This window comes from Apium graveolens, chromosome 5 (assembly GCF_009905375.1).
Source record: "Apium graveolens cultivar Ventura chromosome 5, ASM990537v1, whole genome shotgun sequence".
Taxonomy (NCBI): Eukaryota; Viridiplantae; Streptophyta; class Magnoliopsida; order Apiales; family Apiaceae; genus Apium; species Apium graveolens.
This window is the reverse complement of record NC_133651.1, coordinates 1,588,122-1,607,238: the sequence shown is the minus strand read 5'-3', so window position 1 is coordinate 1,607,238 and position 19,117 is coordinate 1,588,122. Positions and strand designations below refer to the sequence as shown.

The 19,117-nt window shown below is 35.0% G+C and overlaps 2 protein-coding genes across 4 annotated transcripts; both read right to left on the bottom strand.

Moving 5' to 3' along the window:
- Window positions 1-672: 672 nt before the first annotated feature.
- LOC141661897 (uncharacterized) lies at window positions 673-5,402 on the bottom strand. 3 transcript variants are annotated; one of them, XM_074468916.1, is made up of 10 exons: window positions 5,313-5,402; window positions 4,300-4,406; window positions 3,968-4,082; window positions 2,841-2,877; window positions 2,559-2,628; window positions 2,376-2,480; window positions 1,920-2,070; window positions 1,511-1,593; window positions 1,186-1,279; window positions 673-1,092 (listed from the first exon to the last, which is right to left on the bottom strand). In XM_074468916.1, exons 2-10 carry the CDS (start codon window positions 4,328-4,330, stop codon window positions 1,008-1,010), a joined length of 771 nt encoding a protein of 256 aa, XP_074325017.1. In that variant the 5' UTR covers window positions 4,331-4,406; window positions 5,313-5,402; the 3' UTR covers window positions 673-1,007. The 3 variants fall into 3 exon arrangements, with proteins under 3 accessions (XP_074325017.1, XP_074325018.1, XP_074325016.1); XM_074468917.1 differs by lacking the exon at window positions 5,313-5,402 and adding an exon at window positions 4,665-4,797; XM_074468915.1 differs by lacking the exon at window positions 5,313-5,402 and adding an exon at window positions 4,598-4,740.
- Window positions 5,403-10,355: 4,953 nt separating this feature from the next.
- Window positions 10,356-14,658, bottom strand: LOC141661895 (cytochrome c oxidase subunit 5b-1, mitochondrial). Its single transcript, XM_074468914.1, has 6 exons — window positions 14,323-14,658; window positions 14,049-14,128; window positions 13,903-13,953; window positions 11,533-11,599; window positions 11,336-11,415; window positions 10,356-10,742 (listed from the first exon to the last, which is right to left on the bottom strand). The coding sequence occupies exons 1-6, from the start codon at window positions 14,462-14,464 to the stop codon at window positions 10,686-10,688; spliced, it is 477 nt and encodes a 158-aa protein (XP_074325015.1). The 5' UTR covers window positions 14,465-14,658; the 3' UTR covers window positions 10,356-10,685.
- Between the last annotated feature and the right edge of the window lie 4,459 nt (window positions 14,659-19,117).

Below are 19,117 nucleotides of genomic sequence, written 5' to 3'. Positions count from 1 at the left end.
AATCGTAAATTTATTAATGATCAATATCAATTTTGTTTTACAATATTGTAATTTTTTTCCTTGATCTTTTGTCATTATATATATTGATAAAATGAGCTTGATTCAACTTCAAACTCCAAAACGAATTCAAATTCAATCGAATATTTGGATTTGACAATTTAGGTTGATCCTGTATTTAAACAGGTTAGACTTGAATTTACTTGTCTGTTTCAACTTAATTTTGTTTATAATTTGAATTCAATTTGAATTTGATTCACACTTATAGACTCGTTAACATACTCGAACTCAACTCATTTAATCTCAAGTCGAGTTCCATCAAAATTTCTAAACAAAATAGAACAAGAATTGTTCTTTTCACTTTGTAGAACAAGAATTGTTCTTGGCAAATGCCAAGTGCAATCAAGTGAAGATGTATATATGTCCCTAGTCAATAGAACAAGAATTGTGTTTTTCACTTTGTAGAGAAAATAGCAGCAACAATTCTTGGTTGTCAAATGGTTCATCATTGAACCACTGCCCTTCAACAATTTGAGCACCACCTATACAAATGATTGAATGCTGTCAAAATTTATGTTTGGTCCTAAACTGGTTGCAACAACATGCACTTCATCACTACAAAAGCATCCACATGACATTTGCCAGATGAATAATGGATGACAGAAGAGAAATATGTACAGCACAAGCTGGAGATAGCAGCCACATTCATTTCGAAAACTATTTTACACAGTACAAGGAACATGGAAATGATCACAAATGCAGAAAGTAAAATCAACCAGAACAACAATGTCATCTAGGTGCCGGAAAGCCAAGCTACATATCCTGAAACTTTTATTATAGTAGGACCATCAGGAACTCGAAAACTTGAAGACTACAACTCATTCATCTATACCATTTTCCCCCACACTCCATTAATCTACTAAACTAACCCCACATCTGTAAATGTATCCCCCTGTCTTTCACCTTACTAACCCCCAATTTGAATCTCATTATGTATTTGTCACGGTAATTCAGCGTGACCCCTCTAGTCCTAGCCTCGCCTGTAGCCAATTGCAGACCTCGTCCATCTCCTTGGGCACTGTGTAATGTCCCAGCCTGCACAATCATGCCATTTCATAATTCATGTTCAGACTCACAGTGTGTTTGTCGTAAGACTAATGATATATACAAAGAAAATAGTAATAGTACCCGTCATAGGTTTTGAATGAGAGATAACGAAATCCAGATAAGCTTAAGCAGTGGCTGGAGCTTTCTCCATACTTATAAGGAACAACTTCATCACCTATGGAATATTCAGAAACAGATCAAGATAACTTTCTCGCTGTTTTCCTTTTTGCTAAGTACTCTATTACATATATAAGGACACTAATATGGACTTAAAGATTGAACCAAAAGCTATAAGGGGTTGAAGGGGATTCTCAGGATGTTCAGGCCTTCCAAGTTATTAAGAATTAGTCCATTAAAATTGTTGCATAATTTAATGCATAGTTATCTTAAAAGCTAATATACATACAGATTCCATGACAGAGCAAAATAGGCAACGATGCAGCACGCCTCACAGCTTCATTTGAACCTTCTATCTTGTTCCTTAAGCTCCTGTATGACGAAAACTTGCAGATAATTATTATTAACATTCTGGAAGCTGACTCTGGTACTAAAAAGTACCATATCTTTATATTAAAGATGAACTCTGATCTTGAAAAATACAAGGCATCAAGTTTTCGAACATTTTAAACACACATTTGGCTGGAAGTAGATGAAACATTTGTGGAAGCTATATGTCATTTAAGATTGTTAGATCTTATTCTTATCATAATTTACTAGCATCAATTGAAATTTTACTAACTCCTCATAATTATATGCATGATGAGAAAAGGAATTAGAATGGGACATTGATGCGAAAAGGGAGATCATAGTCATACCTTGAACCAGGAAGCCACCCGCTGAGACCAATAATAGTCCTCAGGTTGATTGGGTAAGGAATGCCGTTTCCATATTTTCCCTGTGCAAAGCAGGTGGCAGAGTAGAGAGCAGTTGCAGCACCCATACTAAATCCCCCAATACCAAGCTTAACTGTTTCAAAAAACGTAAGAACAAGTGTTAACGCTAAAATGCTAATTATCACACCATGCACACTGAAACAAAACATGCAAAGGCCAGTTTGGTGTTAGTAAACCTTGTGGAGCTGTAGCCAGAACACTGAAATAAAATTGATTGCATCCATCAATAAAGGATGGTACTATTGATCCAAGTAACTTTATATGAATCTTCTACGACATAGTGAGTTGTGGTATGTTGAAGCAATTGGAGTAAGTAGTAAGAGATAAAGTTCATGACAGAAGGTACCATGAATCAAATTTCCGGAGGTAGAAACTTACTGTCAGCAGGTTCTGTTGATAACAAGTTTGCAATATGTGCAGCTGAACCATCTAAACCCTCAAAATCATCCGGAGCATCTTCTGAAAGCTCTCCCACATCAAACCCTGAGGCAGAACACAGAAGTATTTAAGATAAACTCATTAATCATCATGGCAATGCTAAAGTTTTGGGTTTTGTCTTACATGCAGTGCAGGGGAATCCACCAAGTAGAGCCACTGGACGAGTTGGAGCAGTTGGACAGATCCATTTAATCTGTGTCATGAGTTTTAATATGAATTGGTGAAGAAAACAGAGCTTGGAACCAGGAGACACTTTTTTTCTCCTCGTTTCTTATTATTTGCTTTGGTTTTCTTTTTGGGAGGGGGGAAGTTACTGCATAGGTGTTTCATACTGCTTAAATATTCGAAACAACAGTATGCATATAAATGTGGGAACGTGTTTGATAATATGGAAAGGTTTCTTACATTCGGAAGAGGAAGATTTTCCAGGAGCTGAGACCAGCTGCAATAATAAGCACAAACCTTAAATGAGCATGAAGGTCTGTCTATATAAATATCATGATCAGTAATTAGCAGTAAAATACTAAAGGAATTTAAAGTTTCTACTCATTATTCGTCAAAAACATTCGTATCTTAAAAGCATTAGAACGTAAAAAAGCCAATTGCTCTTTGTAATCATTCTGTTTAAATATCAAAAGATATTTTGCCTACATCATGATGAACTAACTTTTTTAGACCGATACGGTATAGTTGAAGTTGAATATGAACTAAAATACCATTCAAAAATAAGTGAATTACTACAAGCCCAAGATTCCTGATAGCTGATGCTGCTGCAATAAAATTTTATTACAGAACCTGCATATATGCCTTTGACTATTTAGAAAAAAATTAGTGATTAAGCCGCTATTTATTTATATCCTCATTCCTCTCGCAAGCCTAATTCTTGCACCCCCATGATAAGAGAGTTAGTTACAAATTTGTAACTTGCTGCTTTTTCATATCTAATTCCTTCAAGGAAGAATGGAGCAAAGGAGACGCAAGTTCTATACAGTTCCACCGCTTCTCTGTCATCAACTGACCCCAGATATTTACAAACTTGTAAACTGCTATGATGACACGCAATAAAATAAGTATATTATAACTTCTGGTTTCTCCTTTCATCAGGTTTATGCTGGGATGGTAAAGTGAGACCAAAAGTTCCAGTAGTAGCAAGAAATGTAAATGAATAATGAAGGCCAAAAGATGAAGTTTTTATATGCATCAGCTGGTCCCCTATTACATTTTTTGCTAACAGTGAAAATACTATGTTTAGCCACCTTAGCTGCATTATCCATAAGTAAAATTAATGTTCTATCCATGATTCAACCAAAATTGGGGTCAGCACTTTTTAATGGTCATTGTTAGAGGATATGTCAGCTGTGACTGTACAATGGGTCTACAATTTAACATTTAGTTGAGAATTTGAGATGAACTGCCTTAGTGCAAGAAGTTTCTTAACAATCTTCATTATACAAAGAAATTCAAGAAACCATAAGCATAGCAACTAAAATGACCATGTACAGCACAAACAACAAGAAGGTAGGAACCCAAACCTTGAGCCATTATCTCCAAGACCATGCAGCCAAACTATTGTAGCTTGGTGTTTCCCTTTAGGCCTCACCACATAAGTTCTTCCGAACTCAAAGGCCCTTCTACCTGTTCTGCTACCTGAAATTGATTCAACAATACCACTGCTTCAACTCTTCGAAAACATTAAAAAACATACAAGTACCATTCTATTAATCAGTAAAACTGTTAAGTAATTTGTCAATCTAAAACCTTAAGGTGTCAGAGAAAGGTCTCGACAAGATCTTATGTTATTCAACAAAAACCAATCTATCAGTACCAGGCAAGAAATGCACATTTGAAAGAAATGAACACTAACCAGAACCCAGAGAAGAATTGGTATAACTCATTCTTGAAATGTGAGAAACTTAAAATGCAGTATCCAATTCAAACAAGAGCAGCTACTGTAAAAGATGAGACTTAATGCTGCAATGAAGAAAACCCAAATTCATAATCTGATATTTATACTAAAACTGAAAATGAAAATTAGGTGAATATTCAAATGCAAAAGTATGTGTAAAACAGCTGCACGGGTGAGAGAAAATCAAGAATCAATGAAAAGGAGGTTAGGAGAGTGAGTGAAGACAAGGACAAAAGTGGAAAATCATTTTCATTACAGGAGGGGAATCAAACAAGAATAACTACAGAAAGCACATTCAGCTTGGAGGGCTCTAATTATACAACCTCAGGAATCTATGCCTTATAGACAGTGGCTGCAAAATAAAGCAAACCCACAACTATAACTTGAGAATATCAAGCAACAATTTGGTAAAAAGCAAAAAAAATCAAAAAAAAAATAATCTTTTCTTTACAATTTGTTTAAACAAAAAAAAATGTAGTAGTACAATATTTATAAAAAAGAACATTTCTTTCTGATCAATGATGGGTACCATTATCTTGAAAGAGGAGTTCAAAAGTCCAAGTTATCATGATTTATACACCGCATAAATCTGACAATAATGGGGTATAAAGAATCAAGAACTTGATGAGACTAGGAAAACATGGAGATGTATGTATGTATTGCTTTTCCTACTGGAATCAATAAAAAAATTAATATATTATTTTTATAAATCTCGAGATGAGCGACAATCAAACCAATAAACCAGTACAGTAAAAGATAAGTCCATAATGCTCGAGTTATAGAAACTAGTACAATAAGAGATAAGTCCATAACAGTCGAGTTATAAGAAACTAGTACAATAAGAGATAAGTCCATAACACTCGAGTTATAAGAAACTGGTACAATAAGAGATAAGTTTATAACGCTTGAGTTATTTCATCGCGCTCGAGTATAAAAAAAGGTTAGGAAATGAGGGTGGGGGTTTCACCAACCTGGAATTCTTGAAAGGAATGAATAGACATAGAAAAGTGAATAAACTTTTTCCTCACTTTGCCACTTATTCTCTCAACAGAGTCTCACGTTCATTACAAGTTTTGTTTGTTTATACTCATCACACATGAGACCACAACACAGAGTGTAAATCCAAAACTGGGCCTTTCAAATCTCTATGCAACACAATCATGTGACCTACTTTGTCCCCATACATACATAAGCTTTGCCATGCCTTGCCTGCCCTAAATTTTTTCCTACACCTTCTAAAAAAAATTATATTTTGTAAGAATTAAATGCATGGCAGAGAATATAGCAGCATTCGGTACGATTTTTTAGTAAATTAGCAAAGCAATACAATCTTCGTTTATGCAGTTTCTTCCAACGAATTTTTCGTAAGTTAGCAAAGCAAGACAATCTTGGCTTATGCAGTTTCTTCCAACGATTTTTGGTAAATTAGCAAAGCAATACAATCTTGGCTTGCGCGGTTATTTAGATTGTATTGTTACAACATATTTTTATAAATCATATTTGGGAAATATATTGAGACTATGAAAATATGAAAATATATTGTAGTGCAATTATTGGCGAAAAATAAAAACTGTGTTTCTCGATACCTCGTGAATAATTTATATTTTGTATTACATTTTCAAACACTACAATCATTTCAGACATCAAGAATTTTTATGTGACCTGCTGAGATTGTTAAGTGAGCTGTCAATACTTGTCTCGTCCTCCTAAAATTATTCTTAATTAGTACTATTTTTAGGAATAAAGACTATGCATTATTAGGGATAACAATAATTTATACTAGGTCATGTTAATAATCGAATTAGGCCCTTCCGTAAGGTGGACACGTGTTCAATCACTCCATCAACTAGAGATTTTTGTCCGCGCTACGCGCGCGGACTAATTTTAATTTTTTGAAAAAATAATTTTAAATTTAATGTTACGTTGTCATAAGTTTTTTTAAAAAATTAATTAACTAATTTTATATTTTGTTCGTAATAAAATCAGCGCATGTTTCACTGCTTTTCATATGATATAGATTAATTTTAAGGTATATTACAATTTTATGAAGGAAATGATCAAAAAATAAATTATTTAATTAATAAAAAATTAAAATAATCTCAACATGTGTTTTTTTAATTTGTGTTGATTAATTTATAAAATGTGATAATTATTAATTTATTACTATATAAGGATTTAAATGAAAATATATTTATTCTTGATATTATTTTAACAATTAATTACACACTCACACCAAATAATCGAATTAGGACATTCCGTAAGGGGGACACGTACTCGACCACTGCACCAATACTTTGTTGGTTTCTTAAACTACACAGTAGAGTCCACAATTTCATTTTTGTAATTTGTGATGCACATTATCAATACAATTAACGTCTTTTTCATGTGTGCCCAAGTGCGCATAATAAGCACTAAATTTTATGAGTTTGATGCATTTTGATTGGTGAAGTTGTTATAAATAAGGGGGGTCCGTCAATATTTATAATTAAAGGACCAATCAAAATATACAAAATTTATGAAAGTTAGTACTTATTGTGTGGTCTTGGTCACACCATAGAAAGTCCCTGCAATTAAACCTACCCCAGGCCCCAATAGTACTTTTGATAAACCAAACTAGGATTCAATTCAATGTTATATTTCAAACATTGGATTCCATCTATTCTACAAATTGTGTTCATAGGTACTAGAATTCAATTTTACTCTCTGTTCCCTACAGAAATTTCAATTCCGTGGCGGGTTATATCGGATAAATTTTGTTCATAGATACTACATGATAAACCAATAATATATCAATGAGTTGGATAAATTATATTCGTAGATGCTAGATGATAAATTAACAATATATCAAGTGTGGCTACTTTTTTTAATATATCAAGCGTGTCTAATACAAAGTATGTAGCGTAGCGAGAAGCACTTTTTCGGGTTCCGTACTTGTGTTTGTGAGATGTATGAGGACGTCAATCTTATAAGAGCGGTATTTGTAACATTAATAAGAATATTTGGGATTTTTATAAATATAAGTCAACAACAAATATATATTAAATCGCTATTTTTTTCGGGCTGATATGCGATAGTTGGTAGGTTTTTGGATCCGGTATGCATTCTGTCTGGCCAGAAGTGTAGAGGCAATGTCCAGGTTCCGTATGTGTGTTTGTGAGATCGACGAGGACGTCGATCTTATAAGAGTGGAGTTTGTAACATCTCAAATCGATAAAAATAAGAATATTTGGGATTTTTAAAGTTAACAACAAATGTTACCAAGTCGCTAACTTTTTTCGGAATGACGTATACTAGGTTGTTGAGTCCGGTATGCATCCGGTTTAATTATATGATCGAAACACTTTATTAAAACTAATAAACCTTATTACTCTCTTTTCTCTCTCTTTGTGCTTCCCTCATCATCAACTTAGTTAGCAGGGCTTTCCTCGATTTTATCCTGTAAAAAATCTCAAATCCTTTATTATTTTTGTTTTCCTCAATAATCTTCCCCTTTGGATAAATAATTCTATCCATTTAATTTATTTTTATATCTAAATTATCCGAGTTTCAGGGATTTTTCGTTTACGATTCAAGTGAAATTTATTGGATTCCAGAGGTCGATTATCTCTTACTATGATTTCAGTTTTCAAATGTAAGAATTTTCAATTTCAATTCATTTTGCTTTCCTTAGTGAGAGATTGTTTATTGTCTCTTTTATTGTGAGGATTGTTGTTAATTTAGTGATGGAAGATTGTATGAGATTACAATTATGGTAAATCACTCAAACAAAATTTAGCGACTGACAAAACTTATAATTGTTTGTAAATATATCATAGTCAACATATTGCTTGATTGTCTCGGTATAAAGACTAATTTGATTTATGTTATATTCGTTCAACTCGATCAGTTTTGAGATGCCAGATATCTTTTTATTATTGAATTATCTCCATATTTCCTTAAAAAAATTTAATAAACAGAAAAACAAATAAAAAAAACGGAGAGAGTATGATGTACGAGGTCCGTTGAACCGTTGATATGCGGTGCCATTTGACAAAAACGAACAATGTTGAGTTATTGTAAATTTGTAATATCAAAGCAGTTGACTTGGCACTAATAGGCATATGAATATGTTTAAAAAACAATAAGCCAACTTTATTTGTTCCTTTTTCCATCCAGTTGGGGAAGTAATTATGGAGAAACTCTTTGTCAACCCCTGCACTCATAAGAATCGATCTTCCTTTTTTATACGACAGATACCAATCTATTTTAACTCTTACTTTTCGACTAAATATTTGTGTGTGCTGCTGGCACTAGCTTTAATCGCCGATTAACAATTACTCTCATTTAATATGGGTTAGTTTTCAAATAACTTGATTTCGGAGTGAAGACAAATTTTTTTTGGTTGACATATATGGCTTATAGTCTTACAAAAATGAGTATTTGTTCGAGGATCGAACCTAGAACCTGGGCCGACAAAATAATGTCAAAATGACGAGTTTCGTATTCTGATTGGTTATAACTCAATCAAAGGGCTCATAAACGTTACCATCGATATTAATCAATAAAAATATTACTCCTTCTATTTCCCTTATTTTGACACTAATCAGATTTTCACCTTTTATTCAATCATATTAATTAAACTGCTAGTTACCAAAAAAATGTATTACTTTTCAAAAATATTAACATGATTAATAATTAAATTACCATATCAACTAAAAGTGGACAATAATTTTGGAACACACGGAATAGGAAATGTGACAACGGTGAATGGGACAGAGGTGGTATATTATAGCACATACTAATGGTACATCATTTTATAACATTTTTTGTACACAATTCAGCTAACAGGAACCGTAGTTATTTCAACCGACAAGTTTGAACATAAATTCCGGACTATGAAAAATAGAGGTGGTGTTAGAAATCAAACTAAGGCTCCATTTGAGAGTGTTATGGAAAAAAATGCTGGTGAAAAAAGTGTCGGTGAAAAAAGTGTCGGTGAAAAAAGTGATCCCTCCCGAAACATTTTTCAAATACAAGACTTTTTGGTAATTTTTTTTAATTTATGCATATTTTGAGATATAATATATAAAAATAATGTTTTTAAGAAGTTTTGATATTGAATCTGATAGCTATTTCCTGTAAAAGCTGAAAACAACTTTTTCCAAAAGCACGGGGAACATGCTTTTGCTAACAACAATTTTTAGACCAAAAACGCTTCTCCAAACAGCAGCTTTTAGAATTACCAAACACCTCCGTGACAGCTTTACAAAAAAAACTGTTGTAACTGTCTGCAACAGCAATACCAAACGGGGCCTAAAACGCCTCAAAACCCCGGTACATGGCATGAAAGAATGAGGAATTATGTTCTGCTGCGAAGTTAAGCATATCGCATGCCATAATGTTCGATTGCTTATTTGAAAACAAGAGGGCAGGAACACACTGAATATATTCTATAAGGTGGAATATCACATTATCACTTGCTGAATCCCTCTCCACTTTAAGAAACCATAACAAAAAAGTAGATTGTACTTGCTCAGGAAACTATATATACATATCTGTGCACTGTAATATGTGCATATTTGCCAAGTCAAGTCATTTTCAACAAAACTAACGCAAACGTCACCGAGGTCTGAGGAAACCTGTATAGCTCAGCCTGGTATACCAGTGGCAGTGACTTCTGGCAGTAGTAACCTACTACGGCATATTTTACCAGCACTTCCGATATTTTTCCGCACTTGTTACCAAGGTTACTAATTTTATATATTAAAATTTAGTTATGTTACTAATAATCCGAGTATATAATAAAAATTATTAGCAGCTCATTTCTCCCACGAAAATGACAAATATATATTATACTTTTAGTCTCACATTAAACAGTGCAAGTTATGATTATTTGAGAGCACTTAAAAATGATTAAATAAAATAAGAAGAGTAGCTTAGTAACAAATAATGATTTCTAGGTGGGCTGGTACATGTACTTACGACATGGCCAGAAGATGAACCACAACTCAGCTGAAATGAAACATGGTAGGAAATTAATCACACAACGAAAGGGTCAATTCCATTCTCTGCCGAACATTAAATTCAATAAACAAAACCAGCTAATTCGTCATCAATTATTGAATGATGCATTGAGGAACTATAACAGCATCCATAGGTTCAAAAGATGACTGTCCTGGGTTTAAATCCATATTTAAAAGAAAAAAAAATATATCCCAAACTTGCCAAAAAACAACTATGAGAACAAGAGCCCATCAAAAAGAAAATAAATCGCATAGCTTTGAATTCTTAAGCTACAGAATATACTGACTGATCACCCTCATCTCACCAGATTTTTATTCCAGCGATAATACTGGAAGCTGCAATTAGTGATGATCGTCACCATGACCATCTGGGGGTCCTCCTGGGCCAACAACTTCCAGCTGTGGAAAAAGAAAGGATATACATAAGAATACAAGATGCATGCACGAGAATGAAATCAAGGATCTCTTTTGACAAATAAACAACACATTATGATCCGGCTTTGATATTTTACAAGAATGGCGTGCCAAAGCTCGTGTTTGTTTTAACTACTTCCTAACAGGCTCCAGCCAGCTAGAACAACATTAAAGTAAAGAGGCAGCCTCAAACGAAATGGGCCTTGGGCTTGAACCTCTAATGGAGTGCTAGGCCTGGATATTTAGTTTGTAGTGGAAGCCCATTTCTATTGGTCACATGACTCATGTCCAGTTTTTAGGCTTTTGTGTGGGCTATGTGATAGGCAAAGCCGGGATGAGGGTTTTTCATTCAGATTTCGGTCCCTACTCCCTAGTATAGCTTGACTGAGAGGCTAGTCTCCTATTTGGACAACGGGTATTTTACGACTTGAATATAGCTTTTCTTGGGAAGCCCAGCTTGTATGCACTCCTTTTAGGAGGAATCTATATTAATATACAACTTGTTGACCATAAAAAACAGTATTTTTTTTCAATACCTCCGTAAACCGCTTTATATCATGATTCACTAAAACACTTACCACAAAGTACTGTGAACATACTGGGCACTCGTGTGGCTTGCCTTTCTCTAGCCAGAACCAAACAACATCATGCTCATCCTCTGTTCAGAAAAGACAAATGAAAACACCAACTTAAAACCCAGTACACAATGTGGAGAACCAAAATACCATTACTAACTCAGTATTTCTGTATCACAAGTAATGATACTTGGGATTACCTCCGTCTACTCCGGGGCATCCAACAATTCTTTTGTCATAGTAGGATTTAACAACGGCAGGTGCTTCCTAAAACCAGAAGAAACTTTAAGCATTTGTAGATGAGAAGAATACCTCAAGGAAATATGTTAAATCTACTTTCTAAACTATTACAAGTACAAATTATGTTCGACTCCGGAACTAATTTAAAAAATCAACCACTATGTTGTCGGCACACAATTTCAGCAGTTACTTTTGTAGCCTTTCTTCTCTTCCAGTGGGTAGTCATAAAATTGAACCATGATACTCCATGGCTCTGTAAAAGGAAGGGCCCTTACGTTACTATCTGAAGCAATTTTTAAAAGTTAACAAACTGTTAGCCATAATGATTCAGGCTATAATATAACAATGTACCGGGGGGGGTTGAGAGATGAAATTGACCATTGACATGATTACATATAGAGGTGCTGTGTAAAATAACAATACCAGGTCCACAAGTTTTATTTATACAAAATAAATTAACATAATTTATAACTATTATTAACTGAAGGAAGCTTACACAAATAGGAGATTTTACATCAGATTAAATCATTAAAATAACTGCCGGAAAAGTGTTAAAAATAAAATAATGGCAGCAACATTACAAAAAAGCGAGTAATTGAGAAAAAAAACTTTATTACTCAAACCCAATGCTTTGTTATTACTATTAAAAGATACTGCAAATTACTAATATGAATTATAAAAACCTAATTAATAAAAAAAATCTTTAGAAGAACAGGTAAAACTATTCATAAGACCTTAGAAGCCAGAATACCTGTGCAGGTGTTTAGTACAGGAATACCGGGATTTGACAAGTATTAACAGACGAGTATTTGGGTGGGGATGCTTGGGAGTTTGGAATAAAGCATTTGCAATAATATTACAAATATATATATAAGATGAACTCTACAATACACTACAACTTACAGTTAGTAACTGTACAATAACATATTAATGTTTAAAATTATAAGAATTTTGTAAAAAACTAAAAATGATTTATTATTAAAATTAAATTTTAATAAATTCTAGAGATTTTGTTACTATTGTAAGGGGTAAAATACAGAGGCTTTTAGATAGTAGTACAGCAGTACAACTGTAGTACAATCCATACCAAACTTTAAAAAGCAGTACAGTAGTACGACAATAGTACAATCTATTAGTTTACCAAACTCCTACAAGCCACAACACTTCATATATATCTATATATATTCAATTTACTTCCATTTTAGAAATCACCTTTTCTTATTAATTTACTATACTCTTCTTGATTCTTCACACTACTATACAGTAGCGAGTGTACATACATATTATACAATCAGTCAATCACATTCACATTTAGGCTCCATAGACGAAAACAGATGTACTCTGTACCAGCCATTCAATTCCGCCTATTGCTAACTCAAGATGACGAATAGATTGCTTACTTTCATGTTCAGTCGATAGAAAAGACAATAATGTCACATGAAGTCATTGGTGGCCGCAAATCCGCCGGGAATAACAAATATTAGGTCACAGTTGGGGTGGTTTGAGCCTTTGAGGTGATCCTTCCCACGTTTAATGTATATTAACATATTACAACACAAGTCACAACCTAAATCTACGACTACAATTCATGCCTTTCCTGCACCTGCCCCCTCCCAAGATACGGGGATACGCCATGTGGCGCCCCCACAATCCAGTGTGCAGCTTGTTGTTAAGCAACGTATTCCTGCTCCATACAATAACACATACTCTACATCTAGGGCCAACATTATAACCCCCACACCCTGTCAGTTACACTGCTACAATTTTTTTAAACATTTACTAAGATGCATTCTTGTAATCGAGTAAATCATGGCACCAAAGTTGCTAGATAGTGACACACCTATAAACGAGGTAGTTAGTGACCGATGCAGACTTCCAAAATTACACAAAACTGCAATCAACCATATCACGTCAAAGTGTCTGGAATACACAAAACTAGCTCAACAAATACAGGTATATCTCACTTCATCAGCTGAGTCTGTGTTTGTTCTTACACATCATATATATTACTCCAAAAAAGCTGATATATATATATGTATGTATGTATGAGTATGCACTATCTGGTAAGAACAAACAAGAAAATTAATATTTGAAACATTTAGCTATTTCTTTCTTGTTTTCAAGGAAAAAAAAGTATAGTAGCACATTAGTCAGTAAACACAAACAAAAGTACCAACAGAAATATACAAAAATATCACACTTTACCCTAAGCTGAACAAGACAACACAATATCGCGTATATCGAAAAAATTACTAATCCATAAATTTAAGCTATGAATTATCCATAAATTTAAGCTATGAATTATCATCAAAATAATCGTAAACACTAACCTTGGTACCAAAAGGACCTTCAGGAAAGTTAATATCCAGAATATCCCGTCCCTAATCAAAAAATTCACAAACAATCCCCCTAAATTAATCCACAATATAGTAAACAACAACAGAATTGACCGAGAATCGACCGAAACAAAACTCACTTGAAGCTCAGCTTCAAGCTCCTCACGCTCATGACCAGTAGCAATAGGCATTATATCTTCAACTTTCTTAACACCATCTCCTAAACATCAAATACACAATTATACATACAGATACACACACATAAGTTAGATGTAGAGAGAGCAAAGTTGGATAGCTCAAGTAGTTATGAGTTTATCCTCTGTCGTCATCCTCGAGAATTTCCGAGAAACAGATACTCATTTCTAAGGCTATAAGTCTTATTTGTCAAAAAAAAGGTAGATGTAGAGAGATTACCTGAAGGAGCGCTGAGAAAGCGAGAGAATAGAGAAGCGGATGGGCGAAACGACGTCGTAGAAGAAGAAACGTAGGGTCCGATGAAGCGATTGGATCGAGAAGCGGCGAGAGGTCGGAGCTGCGTAGAAAGTCTTCTCCACATGATTTGGGGATCTAATTAGGGTTTTGAATTGGATCTATTGTTCAGTTCTGTGTGTGGATTGTAGATCAAGTGTGTTTGGTGCACACACAGTGTGTCTATCTGTGTGTGTGAATGTTTTTGAAGGGGATGAATCGAGAAATGAAATGAAAGAGGAAATTAAAGGTCGCGAGTAAGGTGGATTTGGGCAACTGTATCCGTTTGGTTTGGTCGCACCGTGACACCGGCATGAGCAAACAAAAATCGAAAAAACCGAAATCGCATCGAAAAATTGAAAAATCGAACCGAAAAATATTGAAATCGACAGAAAATGAAGAAAATTTTAATTGAACCGAACCGATCGGACGGTTTGATAATGGTTACGGTTTTATTCTTTAGACTGAATCGAAAAAATGAACCGCTAGTATTATTTTAAAATTTATTTATTTAGTTATTTATTTTATACAAATATGAGTATATGACACTTGCTGAATTTATATAAAAAAATTAAAACCTTTTGTTGTTAGCTGTGTACATGGATCATAATTTTTTTATTTAAAATGGCATTCTGAAGAGCTGTGATAATAATTATATATAGAGAGAGTACATAAATAATGTATACTAAGATTTAGTTATACGCTATTGTTGTACATCATTTCTGCAATTCTTTTATATATATATAGAGAGTTGCTCAAATGAGAACCCATCTAAAAATGAGATATGAGATCTAATCTTAGCCCTTCATTTTATATATTATTAAAATTTTCTTTTAATCTTATCCATACATTTCCTTCTCTCACCAATTTACCAAACACTTACTTTAATCCATCTCTCTCATCCCCTATCTCTTTCATCGACACCACTGTCCCTCTCCACGCCCACCACTCGTGGTCGTCCCTGCCAGACTGTCGTCCCGTTCTCCCCCTTCTTCCCCTTTCTCCTTTCACATTTCCCTCATCTTTATCTCCTATCTCCGCCACCATCCATCACCGTCGTCTGAAATGTTTCTACTGTCCGGAATAATCGTGGACCACTTCCGCTTCAAAGCCAACGACTACAGAGATTTACACAACCTTCGATTAATCTTATCCATTAGAATAATTTCATCAGCCTTTGCTCTTTTTTAGATCTGATTTATCACAAATTTTGTTTTTGTGTTATGCAACATCTCTGTAGTTTTAATTAGGTTAAATAGAGTTTATGATGATTTTGGTGCTTATAGTTTATTTCTTGGTGATTTATATTTAAATATGGTGGTCGGAGTTTATGAAAGGAGCCGGTAGCCGGATCTGGTGGACATAAATAGTTGTTAGATGCGGTAATTTTAGGTTGACGGAGGTGATTTTTTATATTCTGGATTTGATATTTCATTTTTTAGGTGGTGATTTTTATTTTTCGGAGGTGATTTTTGATTTGACAATGCTAATTTTATATTTGACGGTAGTGATTTTCTGGTGGCTGCTGCCGGTGGTGGTGGTGGCGGTTGTTAGGGCGAAAACACGCGCTAATATTCACGCAAGTATACGCGTTCGCAAGTAATATAGAATATTTTCTAGTTCGTTCCCTCAGAGACTCAGACTAAATTATTGTCTAATTAAACTCACTCACCAATGTATGATTACTTCTCAATGTTAAGATAATAACACTTAAAATTGTTGATTAAATATTAACTATAATTAACTACTTAATTAACCACTTAACTAACACTTCAATTTATCAATAATAAAACACTCATGAGATCACAACTTCATTATTACTTCCTTCTATAGCCATTGTTATTACCTTTAGCATGTGACAGTGATGATATTAATCGAATAACACGAAACTGATAAAAGCCAACTTTCATTGTACTAATACCATTCTACCAAGTATCCACAATTAAGATAGAAGTTGAATAGTCATCAATTATGTTGAGTTCCTATATGTCTACAGAAATTGACAACACAACGATTTAAGCTCAAGTTATTCCTTTTGATTACATAGGGCAAATAAAACTGTTAGAGTTACCCACTAATTATGCACAACGTACATGAACCTATGCTAGCATGGCAAGTTCTAAATCTCAAGATCCACCGTCGCTTCACAAGAGATTAACACCCTATCTTATATGTTCGCGACGCACATAAGACGAATACGCACAACCAATACTAGATATCATGCAATCATCACACACTAAAGTATTAAACAATTAACTAAAGAATTCCATAATAAATTCGTTGCAACCCCATGATCACGATTAGCCCATAATAGAACTTATCGCCATCATGGGTTCATATGAAATCATGACAAACAAACACAAGAAAATAATAACTAAACTAATTATATTAAAACAGAGTACGTCACAAGAGTAAATAAGTCAAAGCAAGAAAACTAGCATTCAACGTTACAACGAAACAAGAATCACAAGAGAATATGCTTCCTCTTCGTTGCGGTGTGCTAAATCGGTCTTCTTCCTTATCTTCTTCGCTTCTTGCGTAAAACACAATCTAAAACATAATCCCCTTAATACTCTCTGTGAAAACGTCTCAAATCTACCTATATAATAGTCCCATAAAACTCAGATTACATAGAAGTTGGAAACCAAACAGAAGTAGAAGTCTAAAATAATTTATCTTTTTCCCCGACCCTGCGCGGCCGCTCAGCATAGCTGCGCGGGCGCGCAGGTTGCTGCGCGGCCGCTCAGCATTGCTACGCGGGCGCGCAGGCCTTTACTGGAAAAAATCCAGGTTTGCTCCGTTTCTTCGCCGTAATCTGCCCATTCTTTTCCTCTCGCAATGGTGGACACATGCCAAGGCTTATTCTTGATGATTCCTCCCCCGAAATCCAACTAATACCCTGAAATGCATAAACACTAGAAAAACGCATCAAATACACAAAATACTTGATTTCAAGACACCAATTTAAGCCATTTTAAGACGTTCTAAGTGGTATAAAATGCCACTTATCACACCCCCAAACTTAAATCGATGCTTGTCCTCAAGCGTCACAGACTCAAAAACAAATAAAAATATGCATGAATGCAATCTATATGAAAATGCAACGATCCCCCTTACTACAATTAACCAACCAAATTATCACATCTCAACTAATGCAGTTAGACAACTAAAGATCAATAAACTCATGCAAACGGACATACAGCCAGAAACGTGGTGTGTGCAAATGCTTAACAGATATGCTTCGGAACTAGACCAATTACTATGACTAGACTATCCTCAAGGCAATCCTACGATTATACAAAGAATAAAAATTCTAGGCACAAAGTGATATACAACACTACAAGAACTCTGGAGCTTACTACGGAATCGTGCTTTTTATTTACAACTCAAATGCTTATTTGACCGTGCAATGAGTGAGGTCCATAAAAGACTTATACAATGGTATCCATGTAACGAGCGTTAGGTTAGCGGATCCCAGACTCTAAAAGCCTTAGGTCACTAGGCACAAAGTCCCCTAAGAACTTAATAACTCGAATACCAAAGAGCCCATTCTTGATCGATTATGCAAATTTTTTTTTTTTTTTTTTTTTTAATAACTTCTGAGCAAGTGCGTTTCGCTCCATCTTGCTCAACCCTAGACTACTCGCAACATATGCGAGCCGACTACTAGCCATTTGACGCCTAGCCACAACTAGCAACAACTTCCATATTTTTTTCTCCAAAATTTTTTCTTTTTTCATGTCTTTATCACTAAGAACCTATAATCGAATTCTAAGCATAATAAGTAGATTGACCTTGAAAACAACCAAATCATAACAACAATCTAGCCCTTACGCATTCTTTAAGACTTAGTGGACTTACAATTATTTCTAGCATGCATATCAACCTACACAACTTAATATCACTTTAATGCTATCACTACACTCGCATCAATATCACAATTCAGTCGATAACTTATTGCAAAAGGGATCATGGTAAATGCATGAGCTACATGACATTCATAAAAAAAACTAAATGGCATAAATTATGCAACTATATGAACTAAACTATCATGAATATGCTACTAAATGACACACACAATATTCCTTAACTACCACCCCCAAACTAAAAATCTTCACTGTCCTCAGTGAAAGTAGTAGAAAGGAACACAGGGTATACCTACTCGGAGTCATCATCATCATCACCCTCAGTGGGTGGAGTATCAGGCGGTGGGTATGCAGAGTCCTCACCAAAAACTGGCCACTGGATATCAGCTCCAAGGCCTCGAAAAGCAGTCCCTAACGCAAGGGTGAGCTCCTGAGCAAACCTGCTCTGCGTCTCATACATGGCATCCATCCGCCGTGAAAGCCTCCTATACTGGGCATCACCCATCCCAGCACCCTCCTGAGCTCTCGAAGAACCAGCCTTACCACGCCCTGGCCTAGCCATAGTAGCACCTCGTGCTAGACGCCCTCCTGGAAGACGATAACCCAGCCCATGCTCCTCAGGCTCACCACCGGTCCACTCCTGCATCCCATTCAGAGTGCCAGAATCAATCGGAGCTGCTGGCAACTGCAACTGCTCATGAGCCGGCCAGTTCACTCCCACTGCTCGGCATAGCTTCATAACCGTGGATGCATAAGGGATGTTCATATGCTTTGCTCCCCTCAAAAACTTCAGAATTCCTTGGTAGATAAACTCACCAAGGTCCACATAGTACTCATCATGCAGAATTCCCCACAACAACTGTGCTCTCTCAACT

Bases quoted from the DNA above. Each gene is read 5' to 3' on its own strand.
- LOC141661897 (XM_074468916.1), bottom strand. From the start codon at position 4,330: ATGAGTTATACCAATTCTTCTCTGGGTTCTG. The intron at 2,481-2,558 runs GTAAGACAAAAC...GTTCTGCCTCAG, and splicing joins TGGATTCCCCTGCACTGCAT to GGTTTGATGTGGGAGAGCTT. The intron at 1,280-1,510 runs GTATGTATATTA...AATATTCCATAG, and splicing joins TTTGCTCTGTCATGGAATCT to GTGATGAAGTTGTTCCTTAT.
- LOC141661895 (XM_074468914.1), bottom strand. From the start codon at position 14,464: ATGTGGAGAAGACTTTCTACGCAGCTCCGACCTCTCGCCGCTTCTCGA. The intron at 11,416-11,532 runs GTAATCCCAAGT...TTTTCTGAACAG, and splicing joins ATGCCCCGGAGTAGACGGAG to AGGATGAGCATGATGTTGTT. The intron at 10,743-11,335 runs GTAAGTGTTTTA...CTTTTTCCACAG, and splicing joins TATGTTCACAGTACTTTGTG to CTGGAAGTTGTTGGCCCAGG.